General features: G+C 44.1%; 2 protein-coding genes across 5 annotated transcripts in view; one reads left to right on the top strand and one right to left on the bottom strand.

The window, feature by feature from the left end:
- qrsl1 (glutaminyl-tRNA amidotransferase subunit QRSL1) overlaps nt 1-9,850 on the bottom strand; it is a 48,073-nt gene extending 38,223 nt beyond the window's left edge. The window contains exons 1-3 of one of the 4 annotated variants that reach the window (XM_041188922.1): nt 9,732-9,850; nt 5,592-5,679; nt 1,740-1,899 (exon numbers count right to left, since the gene is read on the bottom strand). In XM_041188922.1, coding sequence (XP_041044856.1) covers nt 1,740-1,899; nt 5,592-5,657 — 226 coding nt within the window. In that variant the 5' untranslated portion in view covers nt 5,658-5,679; nt 9,732-9,850. Of the gene's footprint in view, nt 1-1,739; nt 1,900-5,591; nt 5,680-9,696 lie in introns of all 4 variants that reach the window. The other 3 variants (XM_041188921.1, XM_041188923.1, XM_041188924.1) reach the window with 3 other exon arrangements.
- Nucleotides 9,851-9,906: 56 nt separating this feature from the next.
- Nucleotides 9,907-18,698, top strand: part of rtn4ip1 (reticulon 4 interacting protein 1) — a 51,705-nt gene continuing 42,913 nt past the window's right edge. The window contains exons 1-3 of the mRNA XM_041188925.1: nt 9,907-10,465; nt 13,490-13,641; nt 16,705-16,773. Coding sequence (XP_041044859.1) covers nt 10,201-10,465; nt 13,490-13,641; nt 16,705-16,773 — 486 coding nt within the window. The 5' untranslated portion in view covers nt 9,907-10,200. The remainder of the gene's footprint in view (nt 10,466-13,489; nt 13,642-16,704; nt 16,774-18,698) is intronic.

Here is an 18,698-nt window from a genome sequence, read left to right on the forward strand (position 1 = left end):
AACTGCAGGAGGATATCAATGGACTGGTCAGATGGGCAGAGAAGTGGCAAATGAAAACTGTGAGGTAATGCAGTTGGGGAGAGCTAACAAGGCAAGGGATTACACTATGAATGGTAGGACCCTGGAAAGTACTGAAAATCAGAGGGACCTTGGTGTGCATATCCACAGATCCCTGAAAGTAGCAGGGCAGGTAGATGAGGTGGTTAAGAAGGCATATGGGATACTTGTATTCTATGCCTCAGCTAATAAAGGCAAGAGCAGGGAGGTTATGCTGGAACTGTATAAGATGCAGCTTAAGCCACAACTGCACTACTGCGTGCAGTTCTGGTCACCACATTATAGGAAGGATGTGATTGTACAGGAAAGCGTGCAGAGATTTACCAGGATGCTGCCTGGGCTGGAGGGTCTGAGCTATGAGGAAAGATTGGATGGGATGGGGTTGTTTTCCTTGGAGCAGCGGAGGTTGAGAGAGGACCTGATAGAAGTGTATAAGATTATGAGGGGCATAGATAGGGTGGATAGGAAGGCACTTTTTCCATTAGTAGAGGGGTCAATAACCAGGGGGCATAGATTTAAGGTAAGAGGTAGAAGGCTAAGAGAGGAGATGAGGAGAAATTTTTTCACCCAGAGGGTGGTGGGAGTCTGGAACTCACTGCCTGAAAGGATGGTTGAGTCAGAAACTCTCGTAACATTTAAGAAGTATTTAGATATTTACTTGTGTTGCCATAGTCTCTATGGCTTTGGCCAAGCGCTGGAAAATGGGATTAGTGTAATCAGATCTTTGTTGATTGGCGTGGACATGATGGGCTGAATGGCCTCCTTATGTGCTGTATACGTCTATGAGCAATCCAGAGATCCAGGGTAATTCTCTGGGTTCGAATCCCATCACAGCAGATGGTGGAATTTGAATTCAATAACAAATCTGGAATTAAAAGTCTAATGATGGCCATGTACCATCTACAAGATGCACTGCAGAAACTCACCAAGACTTAGGCAGTACCTTTCAAACCCATGACTGCTACCATCTAGAAGGACAAGGGCAGCAGATAGATGGGAACACCACCACCTGAAAGTTCCCCTCCAAGCCACTCACGATCCTGACTGGGAAATATACCGCCATTCCTTCACTGTCGCTGGGTCAAAATGCTGGAACTCCCTCCCTAATAGCACTGTGGGAGCACCTACACCATAGGGACTGCAGTGGTTCACCACCTCAAGGGCAATTAGGGATGGGCAATGAATGCTGGCCTAGCCAGCGATGAATTTTTAAAAATTGTTGTTCCAGGGACTGCTTCATTTTCCCACAAAACACTATGTTTCAAAAATACTTTATTGGAATGTCAAATGGCCATAAAAGTTGTAACATAAATGAAAGTTCGTTATTTTTAATCAGATCTTGAGGCTAATCTTTCTGCACTTCATTTGTGTTTACTTTAGACCCATGATTGAGAAAGTAGCGTTGCCTCAATGAATAGTTAAATCTTAGTATCTAGTAAACTGATAGGAAAAAGGACAGCGAGTTGTTATTTTCAACAAAACAAACACAAACTTTTCATCTTGACAGCTGCCATTAGGGAAAGCAAATCGAAAAATAAGATTACATCAGTCCAAAGATGAAAAATAACTTCAACAAATAAATAAGTACATTTAGAAAGGTTACAATGCAGTGTAGATCAATTTTTTAAAAATTAGGTTACTCAGAAATTTTAGCAATAGATAATCATAAAGTTCTAGGTCACCTCTTTGCAACCTTTTCTCTGCTGCTCTAGCCTGTTTCATGGCAAGCTCCTCGGAGACAGTGATATAGGCATTCAGGAAAGTTGTGTTCCTGATTAAAGAGAGACATCTTTGGCAGAGCTCAGTTGGACTGATTCGACCTTCTCTTAAAGCTAGCGAAACCTATAATTTTAACAAAGGTTTTAAGTTATTGTCTGCAAAGAATACTGACAACTCCACACAAAAGTATCTGTAGGATAAGAAAAGGCTATCCAACACATCAATACCTTTCTATCTAATGGGCTGGTGTTGCAGGCAATTCCCGCTGAGCATTTGTCATAGTCCCCGGCACTCTATGTAATCTATCACCATTAAATCCTAGACTTGAGCTTATTACATCCTCCTGGAAGAAAAATCTGTCAGATCCCTTTTTGACTGAATGGAACTAATCACCTTCAGGTTACAGAACTTACACAAGTAGTCCTTCCACAATGACCTTGATCAGCTCCGTTTTCTGATTTTTGAGATGATGCTTTTTTGTTTAAAGTGGCTGACTCCGTTCAGTTTATCACATTACAATGTGCAGCAGAATTTAAAGACCAATATAGTATGTTGTTACGATTCCCGTGTGGGATCCATAAACCAAAATAACTAAATTTACTGCTGAAAATTTATTGCTGAAAAAAGTCTAAGCGTTTCGTCTTGCACTCATCAGGACACTTACAAGAATACCAATATAAGGGGGAAAACAATACTGAATGTGAAGAGACTGCTGATTGGTTGGGTAATGACATTGCCATGGAGAATGCACCGCTGATGGACCTGCACTGAACATGACCAGATAGTCTTGCTCGAAAGGAAGTTAAAAAAATGCTCGCAGGACTTGTGTTTGTGATGAGTTACCACGTGATACATATGACAGGGTTCATCCTCATAGTTCGCTATGTCCGCGTATGTATAGGCTGCCCAAGACACACAAAAGCGATGTCCCTCTATGCCCCGTCTTATCTATGACTGGTACTGCACAACATGAATTGGTCAAATGGTTGGGGGAATTGTTAGAACCAGTTTTGACCAAGTTTTCCACATACACAGTGAAGGACTCCTTCACATTTGCGAAGGCCATACAGGACTTGCATATCGATAGCAACATTGTGTCACGTGCTCATTTGACATTGCTAGACTATTCACCAATGTTCCACTTTAGGAAGCCATAGATATTTGCGCTGCAGCACTATATCATGGAGACCTACACCCGCCAACAATGCATGAATCAGCATTCATTGAACTTATGATGTCGGCAACTCACGCGGTTGAGTTCAGTTTTCATGATACCATGGATGTCCAAATAGATGGTGTTGCCATGGGATCCCCTCTAGGCCCAGCTGTTGCAAACATCTTTGTTAGGTTTTATGAGAAACGTGTCTTCAATTGAATGACACCTAACTTCCTATCCCTCACATGCTTCCGATATGTGGATGATACGTTTGCTATATTTAAATTCGCAGCTGCATGTGACAATTTCCTTACATGTCTTAATGGGCTCCATCTTGCACTCAAATTCACCCATGAAATGGAGCAGTCAAGTGAACTCTCCTTCCTTGATGTACTAGTTGAGAAATCTGCCAGGGGATTCTCTACCACAGTCTACAAAAGCCGACCTTCACTGGTCAGTACACGTGTTGGGATTCTTACAGTTCCAAACGCTGTAAGATTAGTCTTATCGGCAACCTTGTATATAGGGCCCAAGTCATTTGCTCACCCAGCAAGCTTGATGCTGAAATAGGCACATCAAAGGCATCCTGCAGTGTAATGGCTACCTTGATCAGATCATTTTGCACTGTATAGCACGCAAACTCATGAACGGGCTTAAGGCTGTCACTTTTAGCTCTGAAAAGTGCCCAGTCTACCTCAGGTTACCCTGGACAAGTGAAGCTAGCTGTTTCAACAGTAGCATCACAGTAGTATTCGCCACTAACAGGATGCTGCCGTCAAGCCAAAAAGATGTCCTGCCTATCGCACAAATGAGTAATGTGGTATATGAATTTCAGCGTCAGTGTGATGCTAGGTATGGTTTTATTATTCGTTTATGGGGTGTGGGCATCACTGGCTTGGCCAGCATTTATTACCCATCCCTTGTTGCCCCCTAGTTCAGAGGGCATTTAAGAGTCAAGCACATTGCTACGAGTCTGGAGTCACAGGTAGGCCAGCCGGGTAAGGAAGGCAGATTTCCTTCCCTGAAGGACATTAGTGAACCAGATGGATTTTTACAACAATTGACAAGAAAGTTTTGCCATCACTGAAACCCTTGGTCGTACTTCTGTCCTCTCCCTGTTATGTTCTATAGTAAAATGCCAAAACAAGTATATCAGAAATCTATTTGTATCACAAATCTAAATGGTCCACTTCCATTTTTCATTTCAGATTTCCAGCATCCGCAGTATTTTGCTTTTAACTTCCATTAATGGCTTTAGCTCAGGAACTTTTCATTATGTGGAGACCATCTTATGTTAGGATTTCTAGTTTTCACGTAAAACCAAGAGATAACCCTCTCCCCCATTGCATTTTTTCTGAAACTGGACTTTATTCATGATCAAAGATGACTTGAATGAAATAGAATTAATAGTTGAATTGAATCATTGAATCATAACAGCACAGGACGCCATTCAGCCCATTGAGTCCATGCCAGATGTAGAGTTTGTAACAATGGCTAAAGCTGATGGTTTTGGTCTTACCAGTGTTTAACCAGATGAAGAACGACATGTTATCTGACAACTTTTAGACAGTAGCGGGTTCTGGATGTCAGCATACATGATATCACCAAGGAGCATCATGCAGTTAAAGAGAAGGACAAGGAAAGATCTTTGGGGAACTTCAGAGGTAATGTTGCAAGAAGGATGGGAAAAGAAGCTATTGCTGGATGTACTCTGGTTATGACCAGATAGGTGAGAATGGACCCAAGTGAGGGCAGTCCCACAGAGTTAGGCAACAGAGAGGGGGCGTTGGAAGAAATGGTGTGGTGACACATCAAAGGCTACCGAGGGGTAAAGAAGGATGAGCAGAGGTAGAGCAGCACAGTCACAATCACATGGGATGTCATATGTGACTTTGATAAGGGCTCTCACTGTGCCGAGTAATTCAAACATGGAGTTATGAGACTGATTTGGGAGACAATAACACATTCTTGAAAGAAGCACAGGTTGGAGATGGGTTGGTAGTTTAAAGGAACACAACAACAACAGAGGGGCCAAGGAGAAGTTTTTCAAGTAGGGGTAATGACAGTGATCTTGAATAGTAAAATAACAATACATAAGAGGTAAACATTTACAATATCAGCTCACAGAAACCAGGAAAGGAAATAAAAGCAAAAATGCTAGAAATGCTCAGCAGGTCAGGCAGCATCTGTGGAGAGAAACAGAGATAACATTTCAGGTAGAATTGAAGATAGATAGAAATTAAAGGGAGAAGGTCTGTGATTGGGGGCCAGGGGAGATTAAATAACAAAACATTCACAATGCAGCAGCCAAAGAGGATGGTAATGGATACAGTAAGGAAACAAAGGTCGTGTCCAAATGAGGCATGAATGGCTACATTGCAACCATCTGAATGTAACGTGGAGGGATAAAGAAAGAAACAAGAGACCAAATCAGCAAAACAAAAAAAGGGAGAAAAAAAACAGATAGAAGATGAAGTCAGTAGTTATGGTCTTAAGATATTGAACCCTGTAATGTGCAGAGTCCAATTATGAGGTGCTGTTGAGCTGTCAAGCTTATGTTGAGCTTCACTGGGACACTGTACCAGACTATGGATAGAAAGGTCAGCAAGGGAGCGAGGTGGAGAATTAAAATGACAAGCAACAGGAAGTTCAGGCTCACCCTTGCGGACTGAACGGAGGTGTTCCACAAAGCAGTCACCCAGTCTCCTCTACGTCGAGACCACATTGTGCACAGTGAATAGAGTATACTAAATTGAAAGAAGTGCAAGGAAATTGTTATTCCACTCGGAAAGTGTGTTTGAGGCGTTGGACAGTGAGAAGGGAGGAGATGAAAAGCCAGGTGCTTGCACAAAAAGATGCAATAGGGAAGGGAGGGGTTATTAGGTGTGACTGAAGATGGACTAGGGTGGTGTGGAAGGAACAATCCCTTTGGAATGCTGAAAGGGGAGAACAGGGGAACATGCATTTGGTGGTGGCATCATGATGGAGCTGGCAGAGGATGATTTGTTGAATACAGAGACTGGTGGGGTGGAAGATAAGGACAAGGAACCATTTCATGGTTCTGGGAGGGAGAGAAAAGGGTGAGAGCAGAAGTGCATGACATGGATCGGACATGGTGGAGGGCCCTGTCAACCATACTGGGTGGAAACCCTCGGTTGAAGAGGGGGAGTTATTTGTTAGACTCTGACCTCTTTAATATCTGCCTCCTTTCACCCATCATTGACTTTTTCTTCCGCTACCTGTGTCCTACTCTATGGAATTTCCTCTCACTCTCTCCTGCTTTAAAACCCATAGCTTCAGTCAATTTTTTGGTCACCCTTCCTTCTGTGAAGCACCTCTGACTGTTATTGTTTTCATATTATATAAAGGTGTTTTACAGATATGAGTGTCTGTTCTTTTCTGACCTGCTGCCTCCTCTTATCCAACACCTTCTCAAAGCCCAGATGTTAATCAGTTAATCACCATTCTGGTTGGATACCACAGTTGACTGCAACAAATAGTGAGTTTGGGAGGCTCACCAGCAATGTTCTCTCTAGGCTGCACAGCAACCCGGAAGTTCCCATGCAGTCCGAGCACAAAGCAGGCCCTTGAAGTTACTGCATAGGTGCAAAACAATTTAAAGCACTCATGCACTTAAATGAATAGGCTGTGCACAACAACAAAATAACTTAAGAGGAAAGGTTTCTTCCTAGTATATTTAAAATCCCCAATTAGAAATCATTGAGAAATAGAAAGTACAGACTGGAGGAGAGAAATTATTTCATGCATTTAATTGGTTAACAATTAAATGCATTTCAACAACAACATATTTATACAGCATAGGGGAGGGGAGGTGATACAGGAGATGATGGCATAGTGGTATTGTCACTGGACTAGTAATCCAGAGACTCAGGGTAATGCGCTGGGGACCCGGGTTTGAATTTGAATTCAATAAAAAATTTGGAATTAAAAGTCTAACACTAACCATTAAACCATTGTCGATTGTTGTAAAAAACCCATCTGCTTCACTAATGTCCTTTAAGGAAGGAAATCTGTCGTCCTTACTTGGTCTGGCCTACACGTGACTCCAGGCCCACAGCAATGTGATTAACTCTTAAATGCCATCGCAAGCCACTCCATTGTATCAAACAGCTACAAAGACACAAAAAAAGATTGAAACCGGACAGGCCACCTGGGATCAACCTCGGCACTGGAAACCACAACAGCAATCTCAGCCCTGTCGACCCATAAAAGTCCTCCTTACCAACATCTGGGGGCTAGTGCCAAAATTAGGAGAGCTGTCTCACAGACTAGCCAAGCAACAGCCTGACATAGTCATTCTCGCGGAATCATACCTAACAGAAAATGTCCCAGATACCACCATCACCATCCTTGGTTGTGTCCTGTCCCACTGGCAGGACAGGCCCAGCAGAAGTGGCGGCACAGTGGTAGACAGTCAGCTGGGAGTTGTCAACATCGACTCCAGACCCCATGAAGTCTCATGGCATCAGATCAAACATGGGCAAGGAAATCTCCTGCTGATTACCAAGGACCGCCCTTCTTCAGCTGAGGGTGGCAAGGGTGTAGAATGTACTATGAGTGGGGGATTTCAATGTCCATCACTAAGAGTGGCTCAGTAGCACCACCACTGGCCGAGTCCTAAATGACATAGATGCTGGGCTGGGTCTGCGGCAGGTGGTGAGGGAACCAATAAGAGGGAAAAACATACTTGACCTATCCTCATCAACCTGCCTGCCACAGATGCATCTGTCCAAGACAGTATCGGGAGGAGTGATTGTGGAGACGAAGTCCCGCCTTTACATTGAGAATACCCTCCATCATGTTGTGCGGTACTACTACTGTGCTAAATGGGATAGATTTCTAACAGATCTCACAACTCAAGGCTGGGCATATATGAGACGCTGTGGCCATCACCAGCAGTGGAATTGTTTACAACCAATCTGTAACTGCCCTTAACATCAAGGCCGCATTTGACAGAGTGTGGCATCAAGAAGTCCGAGCAAAACTGGAGTCAACGGGAATCGGGGAAAACTCTTTGCTGGAGTCATACCCAGCACAAAGGAAGATTGTTGTGGTTGTTGGAGGTCAAGTCATCTCAGCTCCAGAACATCACCACAGGAGTTCCTCAGGGTAGTGTCCTCGGCCCAGACATCTTCAGCTCCTTCATCAATGACCTTCCTTCCATCAGAAGTGGGGATGTTCGCTGGTGATTGCACGATGTTCAGCATCTGTCACAACTCCGCAGATACTGAAGCAGTCCATGTCCAAATGCAGCAAGACCTGAACAATACCCAGGTTTGGGCTGACAAGTGGCAAGTAACATTTGCACCACACGAGTGTCAGGCAATGACCATTTTCAACAAGAGAGAATCCAACCATCACTCCTTGAAGTTCAATGGCATTACTGCCACTGAATCCCTCACTATCAACATCCTGGGGGGGTTACCATTGACCAGAAACTGAACTGGACTAGCCATATTGGCTACAAAAGCGGGTCAGAGGCTAAGAATCGTGCCACGAGTAACCCACCTCCTGACTCCCCAAAGCCTATCCACCATTTACAAGGCACAAGTCAGGAGTGTGATGAAATACTCCCAACTTGCCTGGATGAGTGCAGCTCAACAACAGTCGAGAAGCTTGACACCGTCCAGGACAAAGCTTGATTGGCACATCCACAAACATTCACTCCCTCCGCCATTGACGCAGTGGCGGCAATGTGTACCATCTACAAGATGCATTGCAAAAAAACTCCAAGGCTCCTTTGACAGCACCTTCCAAATTCATGACCACTACCATCTGGAAGCAGATCGATGGGAACACCACCACCTGGAAGTTCCCCGCCAAGTCCTTCACCACCTTGACTTGGAAATATATCGTCGTTCCTTCACTGTCACTGGGTCAAAATCCTGGAACTCCCTTCCTAACTGCACTGTGGCTAGGTAACGGAAGGCACAGCCAACAATGGTGGAGCAACTAAAGACAGGGTTGCTGAAGAGGCCAGAATTAAATGAGTGCAGATATCTCTGAAGTTGTGAAGCTGAAGATTAAAGAGATCGAGAAGGGCGACTTGCTCATGGTGGGATTTGAAGACATCAATGTGGATTTTAAAATAAGGTACTGCTTGACCAGTAGCCAATGTAGATCAGTGAGCACAGGGGTCATAGGTGAATGGGACGTAGTTCGAGTTAAGACATGGGCAGCAGAGGTGTGGACGATCTGGGAGGGTAGGCTGTGGGAGGAGACCAGCCAGGAATCAGTTGGAATAGTTTAGTCTAGAGGTGACGAAGGCATGGATGACAGTTTCAGCAGCAGGGTTGAGACCAGGGTGTCTGACTCACATGGAGAAAGTTAAGGGATAGTCTAGCATGGGGGGTCCGTTAGAGCAGGTGGGAGGCTGCCAGGGCGGTGAGGGGGCCGAAAATGGGAGGACAGCGGATAGGGATAGGCATAGGCATAGGCACAGGCACAGGCCCAGGCCCGCTTGAAAAACAGTGTCCCAAACGCATGCAACCCGGGAGACGGGACAGTCGGCTCAATTACAGGACAATCCCGTAATAAGGGACAGTCGGTCACCCTGGTTGACTTGGGGCGAATTCCGGTGATGTGACGGAGGTGGAAATAGGCGGTGTTTACTGATGTTGTGAACGTGTGGTCGGAAACTCATCTCAGGATCAAACATGACACCGAGTCCCAGCGGCGCGACGCCCGATTTTTTTTACACACAAACTGTTTCAAATCCAATGATTCCCGTGCCCGCCCCTTACTTCTCTGAGGGTCCAGCCCCACATTTTTTTCTTACAGCCGTTTCCCGGCGCCAGTGTGTTTCTAAATCTCCAGAAGGATTGATTCCAGCCGCAATTTGGTCATCAGCAACCGCCGGCCGTGGGCGCCGCCATGTTGTTACCCCCGCAGCCACCCGTCAACAAGGGGCCCGCTGATTGGTGGTGTTCGGTCAGGAAGTCGGTGTTGATTGGGTGCCCGTTGGAGGTCACAAAGGTTCAGAAAAGAGAGTGAGGGTTGGAAAGAAAGAATCTCAGAAGAGCTATCAACACTTAATTTTTAACTGAATGTGGGGGATTGCATTTCACGCTTTGCACTTGGAGCTTGTCGGGTTCTGTATTAAGCAGAAAGTTTGATCTTCAGATGTTTGCTAGGGATTACAATTCGGGCATAACCTTGCTTTTGACTTTGTTGGTATTGATGCAAGTGTTCACTTTTGAATTTGTGCTTTATAATATCTAAAGTTTCATAGTCTAGTCATATACCTCATGTTGCATTTAGCAAGTAGAAAGGTTGGGAGTGGACTCTTAAGTAGAATTAGAGCAAACGTTTTTGAGAATGTCATATGTAGAAAGATTAGCACTTCTTCACGTAAACAGGCTGTTATGCCAGCCTGGGTGATTGATAGATATGGGAATAATAGTATGTTGCGCTTTACAAAAAATTCTATGTTTCCAATTATATACTACCCCAATGAAGTTATGATAAAAGTTCATGCTTCCAGCTTAAATCCTATTGACATCTCCATGAGAAGTAAGTATATTTTTAATGTAAAGTTAAAAGCATCTTGTTATCCACTTGAGCAATATGTGTTGTGTCTTTTACATACCAATACATATTGATATACTTCATGCTGTACATTTGGATTGAGTGTGAAGAGTTTTGTTGTGGATCTTCCTTTCCTAACCATGACCTTCGTGGAAAATGTTTGGCAATTTTTTTAAGGGCCATATATCAATTTCCTGACATGTGCAAAACAAACTGTGGTGTGTCGCAATATGGTTTGATGTCATTCTGACGTGTATTTGCAAATTAAGTAAAAATGTCAACTTTTTTTTTATGACATCAGTGGTAGGGAAACTATTGGAGACAATTCTGAAGGAGAGAATCTATCTCCACTTGGAGAGGCAAGGTTTGATCAGGGATAGTCAGCATAGCTTTGTCAGAGGGCGGTCATGCATAACAAATTTGATTGAATTTTTTCAGGAGGTGACCAAGTGTGTAGATGAGGGTAGTGTAGTTGATGTAGTTTATATGGATTTCAGCAAAGCCTTTGACAAGGTCCCACATGGGAGACTTATAAAGAAGGCAAATGCACATGGGATACAGGGTAATTTGATAAGGTGGATTCAAAATTAGCTTAGTTGTAGGAGACAGAGGGTGAGGACAGAATGCTGCTTTTGTGACTGGAAGCCAGTGTCCAATGGCATACCACAGGGATTTGTGCTGGGTCCCCTATTATTTGTCATTTATATAAATGACACAGATGACTATGTGGGGGATAGGATTAGTAAGTTTGCGGATGACACAAAGATTGACCGGGTGGTTAACAGTGAGGTTGAGTGTCTTGGGCTACAGGAAGATATAGATGGGATGGTCAAATAGGCATATAAGTGGCAGATGGAATTTAACCCTGAAAAGTGTGAGGTGATACACTTTGGAAAGAGTAATTTGACAAGGAAGTATTCAATGAACGGAATGACACCAGGAAGGTCTGAGGAACAAACGGACCTTGACGTGTGTGTCCATAGATCTCTGAAAGCGGAGGGGCATGTCAGTGCGGTGGTGAAAAAGGCATATGGGACATTTGCCTTTATCAATCGAGGCATAGGTTACAAAATTAGGGAGGTCATGTTGGAATTGTATAGAACCTTGATGAGGCCACAGCTGGAGTACTGTGTGCAGTTCTGGTTGTCACATTATAAGAGGATGTGATTGCACTGGAAGGGGTGCAGAGGAGATTCACCGGAATGTTGCCTGGGATGAAACATTTAAGTTATGAAGAGAGGTTGGATAGACTTGTGTTGTTTTCGTTGGAGCAGAGAAGACTGATGGACAACCTGATTGAGGTGTACAAGATTATGGGGGCATGGACAAGGTGGATAGGGAGCAGCTGTTCCCCTTAGTTGAAGGGTCAGTCACGAGGGGACACAAGTTCAAGGTGAGGGGCAGGAGGTTTGGGGGGGTGTGAGGAAAAATATTTTTACCCAGAGGGTGGTGGCGGTCTGAAATGCGCTGCCTGGGAAGGTGGTGGGGACGGGTTGCTTCACATCCTTTAAAAAGTACCTGGATGAGCACTTGGCACGACATAACATTCAAGGCTATGGGCCAAGTGCTGGTAAATGGGATTAGGTAGGTCAGGTGTTTCTCATGTGGCGGTGCAGACTCGATGGGCTGAATGGCCTGTTCTGCACTGTGTGATTCTCTGAAGATGATCACTTTTCACATGATGTGAACAGGCTGTGTTAGGTCTCTTCCTCCACTCTGCATTCACAATTCATCATTTCAGAAAGCTGGCAGTCTGAAGATGTTACTATTTCCCTTTCGTAATCGAAGGTTATTGTAAAGAATTGTTACCACTACCCTGACCTTTCCCACGAGCTCCCCCACCCTGCCTCCAAACTGGCCCAGCAGTCACCTAACTTAACACATGGGTTTGGACATGTGGCTTTCCTATTCTGTATGGCTCAATGATGGATTTACTGCTGAGGCTTGGGGAGAGCTCTGGCCAATGTGCTATGTGGAATAACAAAGATTGGATAGTTTCAAACTATAACAGAGAGGATTCAAATGGCCTAATAAGCACTGAAACTGTGTTACATTTTGTATCTACTGAACAGCTGTTACAATGTTTTAGTATTGCTGTACAATTATGATAAAAGCTACCCAAGTATTTCCCTATTATGCTGTCAGGATAGTAAGACGGTATTATGTACTGGTTTGGATTTTTAAAAAAATTCAACTAATTGTTTTCAAATGTAATTTTGTGGCTGAGAACGCTGTGACTCAAGGGAAGTGAACTTTTTTTTTATCTTGGATGGGGGATTGGGGAATTTGTGGTGTGTGAGGTAAGGTGAAGCTCCCTCTCTTCTCCCTTTGCTGTCATCTCGCAATGGGCAGGTGGCTGTTCCGAAGGCCTATGCCGACACTCCTCTGTAACTGTGGCCCTGGGCCAATACTCTTCCCAGCATAACCCTGCCACAGGGAAGCAAACAGGCTCCATCTGGTGCCTTCATGATCAAGAGCCAAATGGCCACGTCAGCTGAGTGCTGGGCCCAGGTGAAAAAGCCTGCTTCAAAGGCTTCGTTCTGCTCCAGAATGTGGGGAGCAAACAGAAAACTTTTGCAGCATCTCCAGGTTGTTTGATGTGAAAAATGTCATCCCTTATGTGCAATAGTGACCAACTTGTGTGGGTAATCTGTCCATCTCTCTTTCCTGTACAGCAATTTGTCAAATGTAGGCTATTGGGCTTAGTTTGTTCCATGGTGCTGCACCAACTGTATCAGCATACTTCCCTGTTTAAATTGTGTCTTTGAAATAGAAGAAAATTGATTTCCTGCAACTTGACTTGACATTTGATACAAATTATGTTCTGCCACTGTTGATGCAGTGATGTGCCTCCCAAGGGCCTGGGTGTCGTTGATTATTGTAAGGATTCCCCACATTTCTGCTCCATTCAATAAATCCTTAAACTGTGGCCATTTTCTGACGTCCTACATTTTTACAGTTATTGGTTGGTCATTACCAATAGTCTGTATTTTTTTTAATCTCTTAAAGATGGTTACGGTGCTGCTGCACTCAAAATGAAACGTGACCCACTGCACATAAAAGCTGCTGGGAGCGAATTTCCTCTTATCCTGGGCCGGGATGTCTCGGGTGTTGTCATGGAAACTGGACTGGATGTGTCTTATTTCAAACCTGGAGATGAGGTAATCTGGATTGTGTAGCTTTTTGTGGTCTGAGGGAGCTTGTCACCTCTGAACACAATAACTGGCAAATATGTTCCAATGTTTGGCTCCAGCAGCCCAGAGCTGACATCATCCATCAATACGAGATATGAAAGAAACAAAGGAACTTGTATTTAGATAGCATCTTTTAAGTTTTCAGGATAACGCAAGCACTTCTGATGAATAGTCATTGTTGTAATATAGGAAATGTGGCAGGCAAGTTGTGCACAGCAAGATGCCACAAACAGCAATGTGACAATGACCAGATAATCTGTTTTAGTGATGGTGGTGTCTTGGTCAATATTTATTTATTTAAAACCAACAAGAGACTTCCCCAGCTCTTCTTTGTATAGTGTCATGGGATAATTTATAGCTACCTGACGTAGGGCCTCAATTTGACATCTCATCCGAAAAACGACACCTTGGACAGTACAGCACTCCCTCAGTATTCCACTGCAATGTTAGCCTAGATTAATTATTCATGTGCCTGCAGTGGGGCTTGAACCCACACCCTTCTGACTCTGAGGCAAGAGTGCAAGGAAGCCTGACCATCAGTAAATGTTTTCTGGTATCTCTTCCAAACATCAGTAGCATTCAATAAAACAATACTAGAGGAACAGATGGTCATCTGCTAAAGCCACTGGCTGCTGTCCTGTGATTGTTGCCTCTGCCCCTTTGCTACAACGACTGAGCTGAACCTGCAGGGTAAAGGGTGGCGGTCAGTAGGGAACAACTAAACTCATTATGACTGATACTCGCATGAGTAAAGATTGCTCAATTTTGTGTGGCCTCCTGCCAGTTTGATGTCCATGAGACACCACCACTTTACCCCCTCCTGACATGGTAACGAAAATGGGAATAAAATTTCTTTCAGTAGCGTAACCTGTAGAAATTGATACATAATTAGACATCGAAATGTTTCGTTCTTCACTAGGTATGGGGCATTTTTCAACTGTTCAAGAAAGCAAGAAATACACTTTTCTTTTAAACAGTACACAGAAGCACCTTGAAATTTTACTATCTTGGGACCACAGTCTTACACTGGGACCATCGATGTTAATACCAGTGGATTATGCCTCCAGCCCTGACTGCTTGCTGGGATCCAGTTGTGCAGATTCTTGCTGTCCTCTGGTACCTTACACAAGTAGTTGTTTCTTTTGTGTGGAGCTAGACTGTGAACATCAGCAAGGCTTTGCTACAGGGAGTATTGTTTGTCTGGGCTCCTCTTTCCAATCAACATTCACTTTCACTTTCCTGCAGGGTTCGCTGGATGGTGCTCAGGAATGGAAAACCTGGGTGATTTTTTTGTGTGTGTGTATGTGTTCACGCACTCGTCTTCAGGCTGGATTTGCTGGACTCACCCAGCTGAGATCAGAAAAACCTCCACAACATAAACAGCTTGCAAAGAAAAACAGAAAATGCTGGAAATAATCAGCAGGTCAGACAGCGTCGTGGAGAGAGAAACAGAGTTGACGTTTCATGTCGATGATACACATATTTGTTTATTGCTCTTCACGTACAGGAAGACATCTAAAGTGCTTTAACTTAAGGAGGGCAGAAGAATGGGGGCGGGTGGGGGGAGGGTTGATAAAGGGAAATATGGAGAGCTGTAGGGAAGGGGAACCAGGACAGAGGTGAGGAATGTTTCTGAGCAGGTTATTCAAACCAGGGTGGGGGAGGGGATAGGTGCATGGAAGCAGCAGTGTAGAGGCTGATGGTATGCACACCACGAGTGGAACAAGGGACAGAAGAAACTCAATTAAGCGGAGCAGAAACCGGATGTGAGGCTGGAAGGTAGAAGACTATAGGAGGGGACAGGACCATGGAAGGAGTTTGAAAACTAGATTGGGAGTTTTGATATTTTTTCTGGGGCAAATTAAGCCATTGGACTTTGTGGTGAATGGGAACGTGGGACTTAGTGTGAGCATAGGGGTAGCAGTATTTTAGATGGCAGATGCTGATGTAAGATTGATGCAGAGACTGTTGAGAACATTGGAGAACGTGAACCTCGAGGTAATGAACCAAGCAAAGATTGAGGATAAGAACTGCCTTTCGTATTGTACAATGACCTATTGAACTGCTTGGAGAGCAGTGTCTTTTTTAACTTAGGTAATCAGGATAGGCGTGGTTTTAAATTAGCAGTCTGAATAGACAGGGTATGAATCTCCTTCAGAATGCCCATTACACAGAACAGGAATCTGTATATAGAACAAGTGAGTAATTTTGTTTTTTGAAGCAACTGTCACATATTTAAAGAGCCCTGTAAATTTTAGCTCTTTGAACAAAATTGTACTCACTATCTATTATTGTTTAGCCTCACACAAAGACTGGTGGCTTGAGGCCAACTGTAGAGAATAGCTTGTACCTGTGGAGCGTGCTCTCAGCATGGAGTGGGGAGAAAGTAGTTGACGGGGTCACCATGATAATTTCTAATAGATGTCGCGCATGTCTGTGGTAGCACACCTGCCTCAACGTCAGAAGGTAAGGATTCACATCTCACTCCAGCATGATCTAGGCTGAGAACTGAGGGAACACTGTACTGTTGGAGGTGTCATCTTTCAGATGAGATGTTAGCCCAAGGTCCTGTCTGCCCTGTGAAAGATCCCATGGCATTATTCGAAGGGCAACAGGGGAGTTACGTCCATTGTCCTGGCTGATATTTATCCATCAGCCTACATTGATAAACAGATTATCACTTTCCTGTTTGTGGAACCTTGCTGTACATAAGTTGGCTGTTATGTACCCTACATTACAACAGTGACTGCACTTCAGGGGTGCTTGATTAGTGTAAAGTGCTTTGAGATGCCCAAAGGTAATGAAAGGCATGATCTAAACTCTATTTCTTTTTTTAAAATAACTTCTAATGTCCAAATATCTGCTCTTTGGCTGGGTGTCAGTTTATGTCTGATTATCCTCCTATGCAATGCCTTGGGATGTTTCACTATGTTAAAATGCCATATAAATATAAGTTGTTATTGTAATTTCTTATCCAAAATACTACAATTTGCTTGAACCTTTCAGCATTTTCCGTTGTTTTCTTTGCAGGTCTGGGCGGCTGTGCCACCCTGGAAACAGGGAACGTTGGCAGAATTTGTTGTGGCAAGTGCAAATGAGGTACGATGAGAGAGAACACTTGATTTTCCGCAGTTAATATACAACTTTTCATTCTTTGCTCCTGGTTTTGTTGTGGAGAATGGGCATAATGCATGTTTCAAACAACAATTATGCAGTCTTGATGTCTTCCCCTGGATATAATGAAGGAGAGACAGAAGATAAACAGGAGAACTGGCCACAAGATATTTAAAGCTGGGCAATTTCCCCTGATACTGATCCCTGCCTATATCTGTGACTTTTAATTAGTTGTTTAGTCCTAACTTACTATCACTGCCACAGTCCAATTTGAGTTGTGTACTGTATACAGCGGCACTAATTAGCCATGACCAGCCCCCCATCAAAACAGTTTAGTTTGTAGAAAATTGATTGACTAATTTATTCTAGCTGTTGATGCAGAAATGTATTGGGGTAGCATATTATAGGTCATAAATATTTACTGTGATAGCAGGATGAAACCAGATGTTTTTGATATATGCAGGACATGCTGCTTAGCTGTCGTAAATGGTGCAGGAAAAGCTACTGCTGGTTCCGTTCACAACAAAAACAGAAACAGAAATACCTGGAAAAACTCAGCGGGTCTGGCAGCATCAGCGGAGGAGAGCACAGCTAACGTTTCGAGTCCTCATGACCCTTCAACAGAACTAAGTAAAAATAGGAAAGGGGTGAAATATAAGCTGGTTTAAGGGGGGGTGAGGTTGTTGGGACAAGCAGCCAGTGATAGGTGGAGATAACCAAAAGCTGTCACAGACAAAAGAACAAAGAGGTGTTGAAAGTGGTGATATTATCTAAAGGAATGTGCTAATTAAGAGAAGAAGACAGGACAGATAAGGTACAAATAGCTCTAGTGGGGGGGTGGGGGAATACTAAAAGGTAGAAATAAACAATGAGTGGAAATACATTTAAAAATAATGGAAATAATCTATATAAGTTATTGGAAAAAACAAAGAGGGGAAAGAAACGGGAAGGGGGTGGGGATGGAGGAGAGAGTTAAAACTGTTGAACTCAATATTCAGTCCGGAAGGCTGTAAAGTGCCTAGTCGGAAGATGAGGTGCAATATCCGGCGTGACATTAGTCGTCTCAATTTCTCTGCTCCTCTCACCCATTCTAACCTGTCTCTCTCTGAACTTATTGCACTCCGTTCTCTCAGGTCCAACCCTAACATTGTCATCAAACCCACTGACAAGGGTGGTGCTGTTGTTGTCTGGCACACTGACCTCTATCTCGCGGAGGCTGAGTGTCAACTCGCAGACACTTCTTCCTACCTCTCCCTGGACATGACCCCACCACTGAACATCATCTCCCCTGGAGATCTTCCTTCCACAGCTTCCAATCTATAGTCGCCCAACCTCGGACGGCCCGCTTCTATCTCCTACCCAAAATCCACAAACAGAACTGTCCCAGCAGACCGATCGTGTCAGCCTGTTCCTGCCCCACAGAACTCATTTCTCGCTATCTTGACTCCCTTCTCTCTCCCCTTGTCCAATCCCTTCCCACCTACTTCCGTGATTCCTCTGACACCTTACATCACATCAACAATTTCCAGTTCCCTGGCCCCAACCGCCTCCTCTTCACCATGGACATCCAATCCCTCTACACCTCCATCCCCCACCTGGATGGTCTGGTGGCTCTCCGCTTCTTCCTCGAACAGAGGCCCAAACAATCCCCATCCACCACTACTCTCCTCTGTCTGGCTGAACTTGTTCTCACGCTGAACAATTTCTCCTTTAACTCCTCTCACTTCCTCCAAATAAAAGGTATGGCTATGGGTACCCACATGGGCCCCAGCTATGCCTGTCTCTTTATGGGGAATGTGGAACGTTCCTTGTTCCAGTCCTACTCCGGCTCCCTCCCACAACTCTTTCTCCGGTACATCGATGATTACTTCAGTGCTGCTTCATGCTCTTGTCGGGACTTGGAAAAATTT

This window comes from Carcharodon carcharias, chromosome 5 (assembly GCF_017639515.1).
Source record: "Carcharodon carcharias isolate sCarCar2 chromosome 5, sCarCar2.pri, whole genome shotgun sequence".
NCBI classification, from domain to species: Eukaryota; Metazoa; Chordata; class Chondrichthyes; order Lamniformes; family Lamnidae; genus Carcharodon; species Carcharodon carcharias.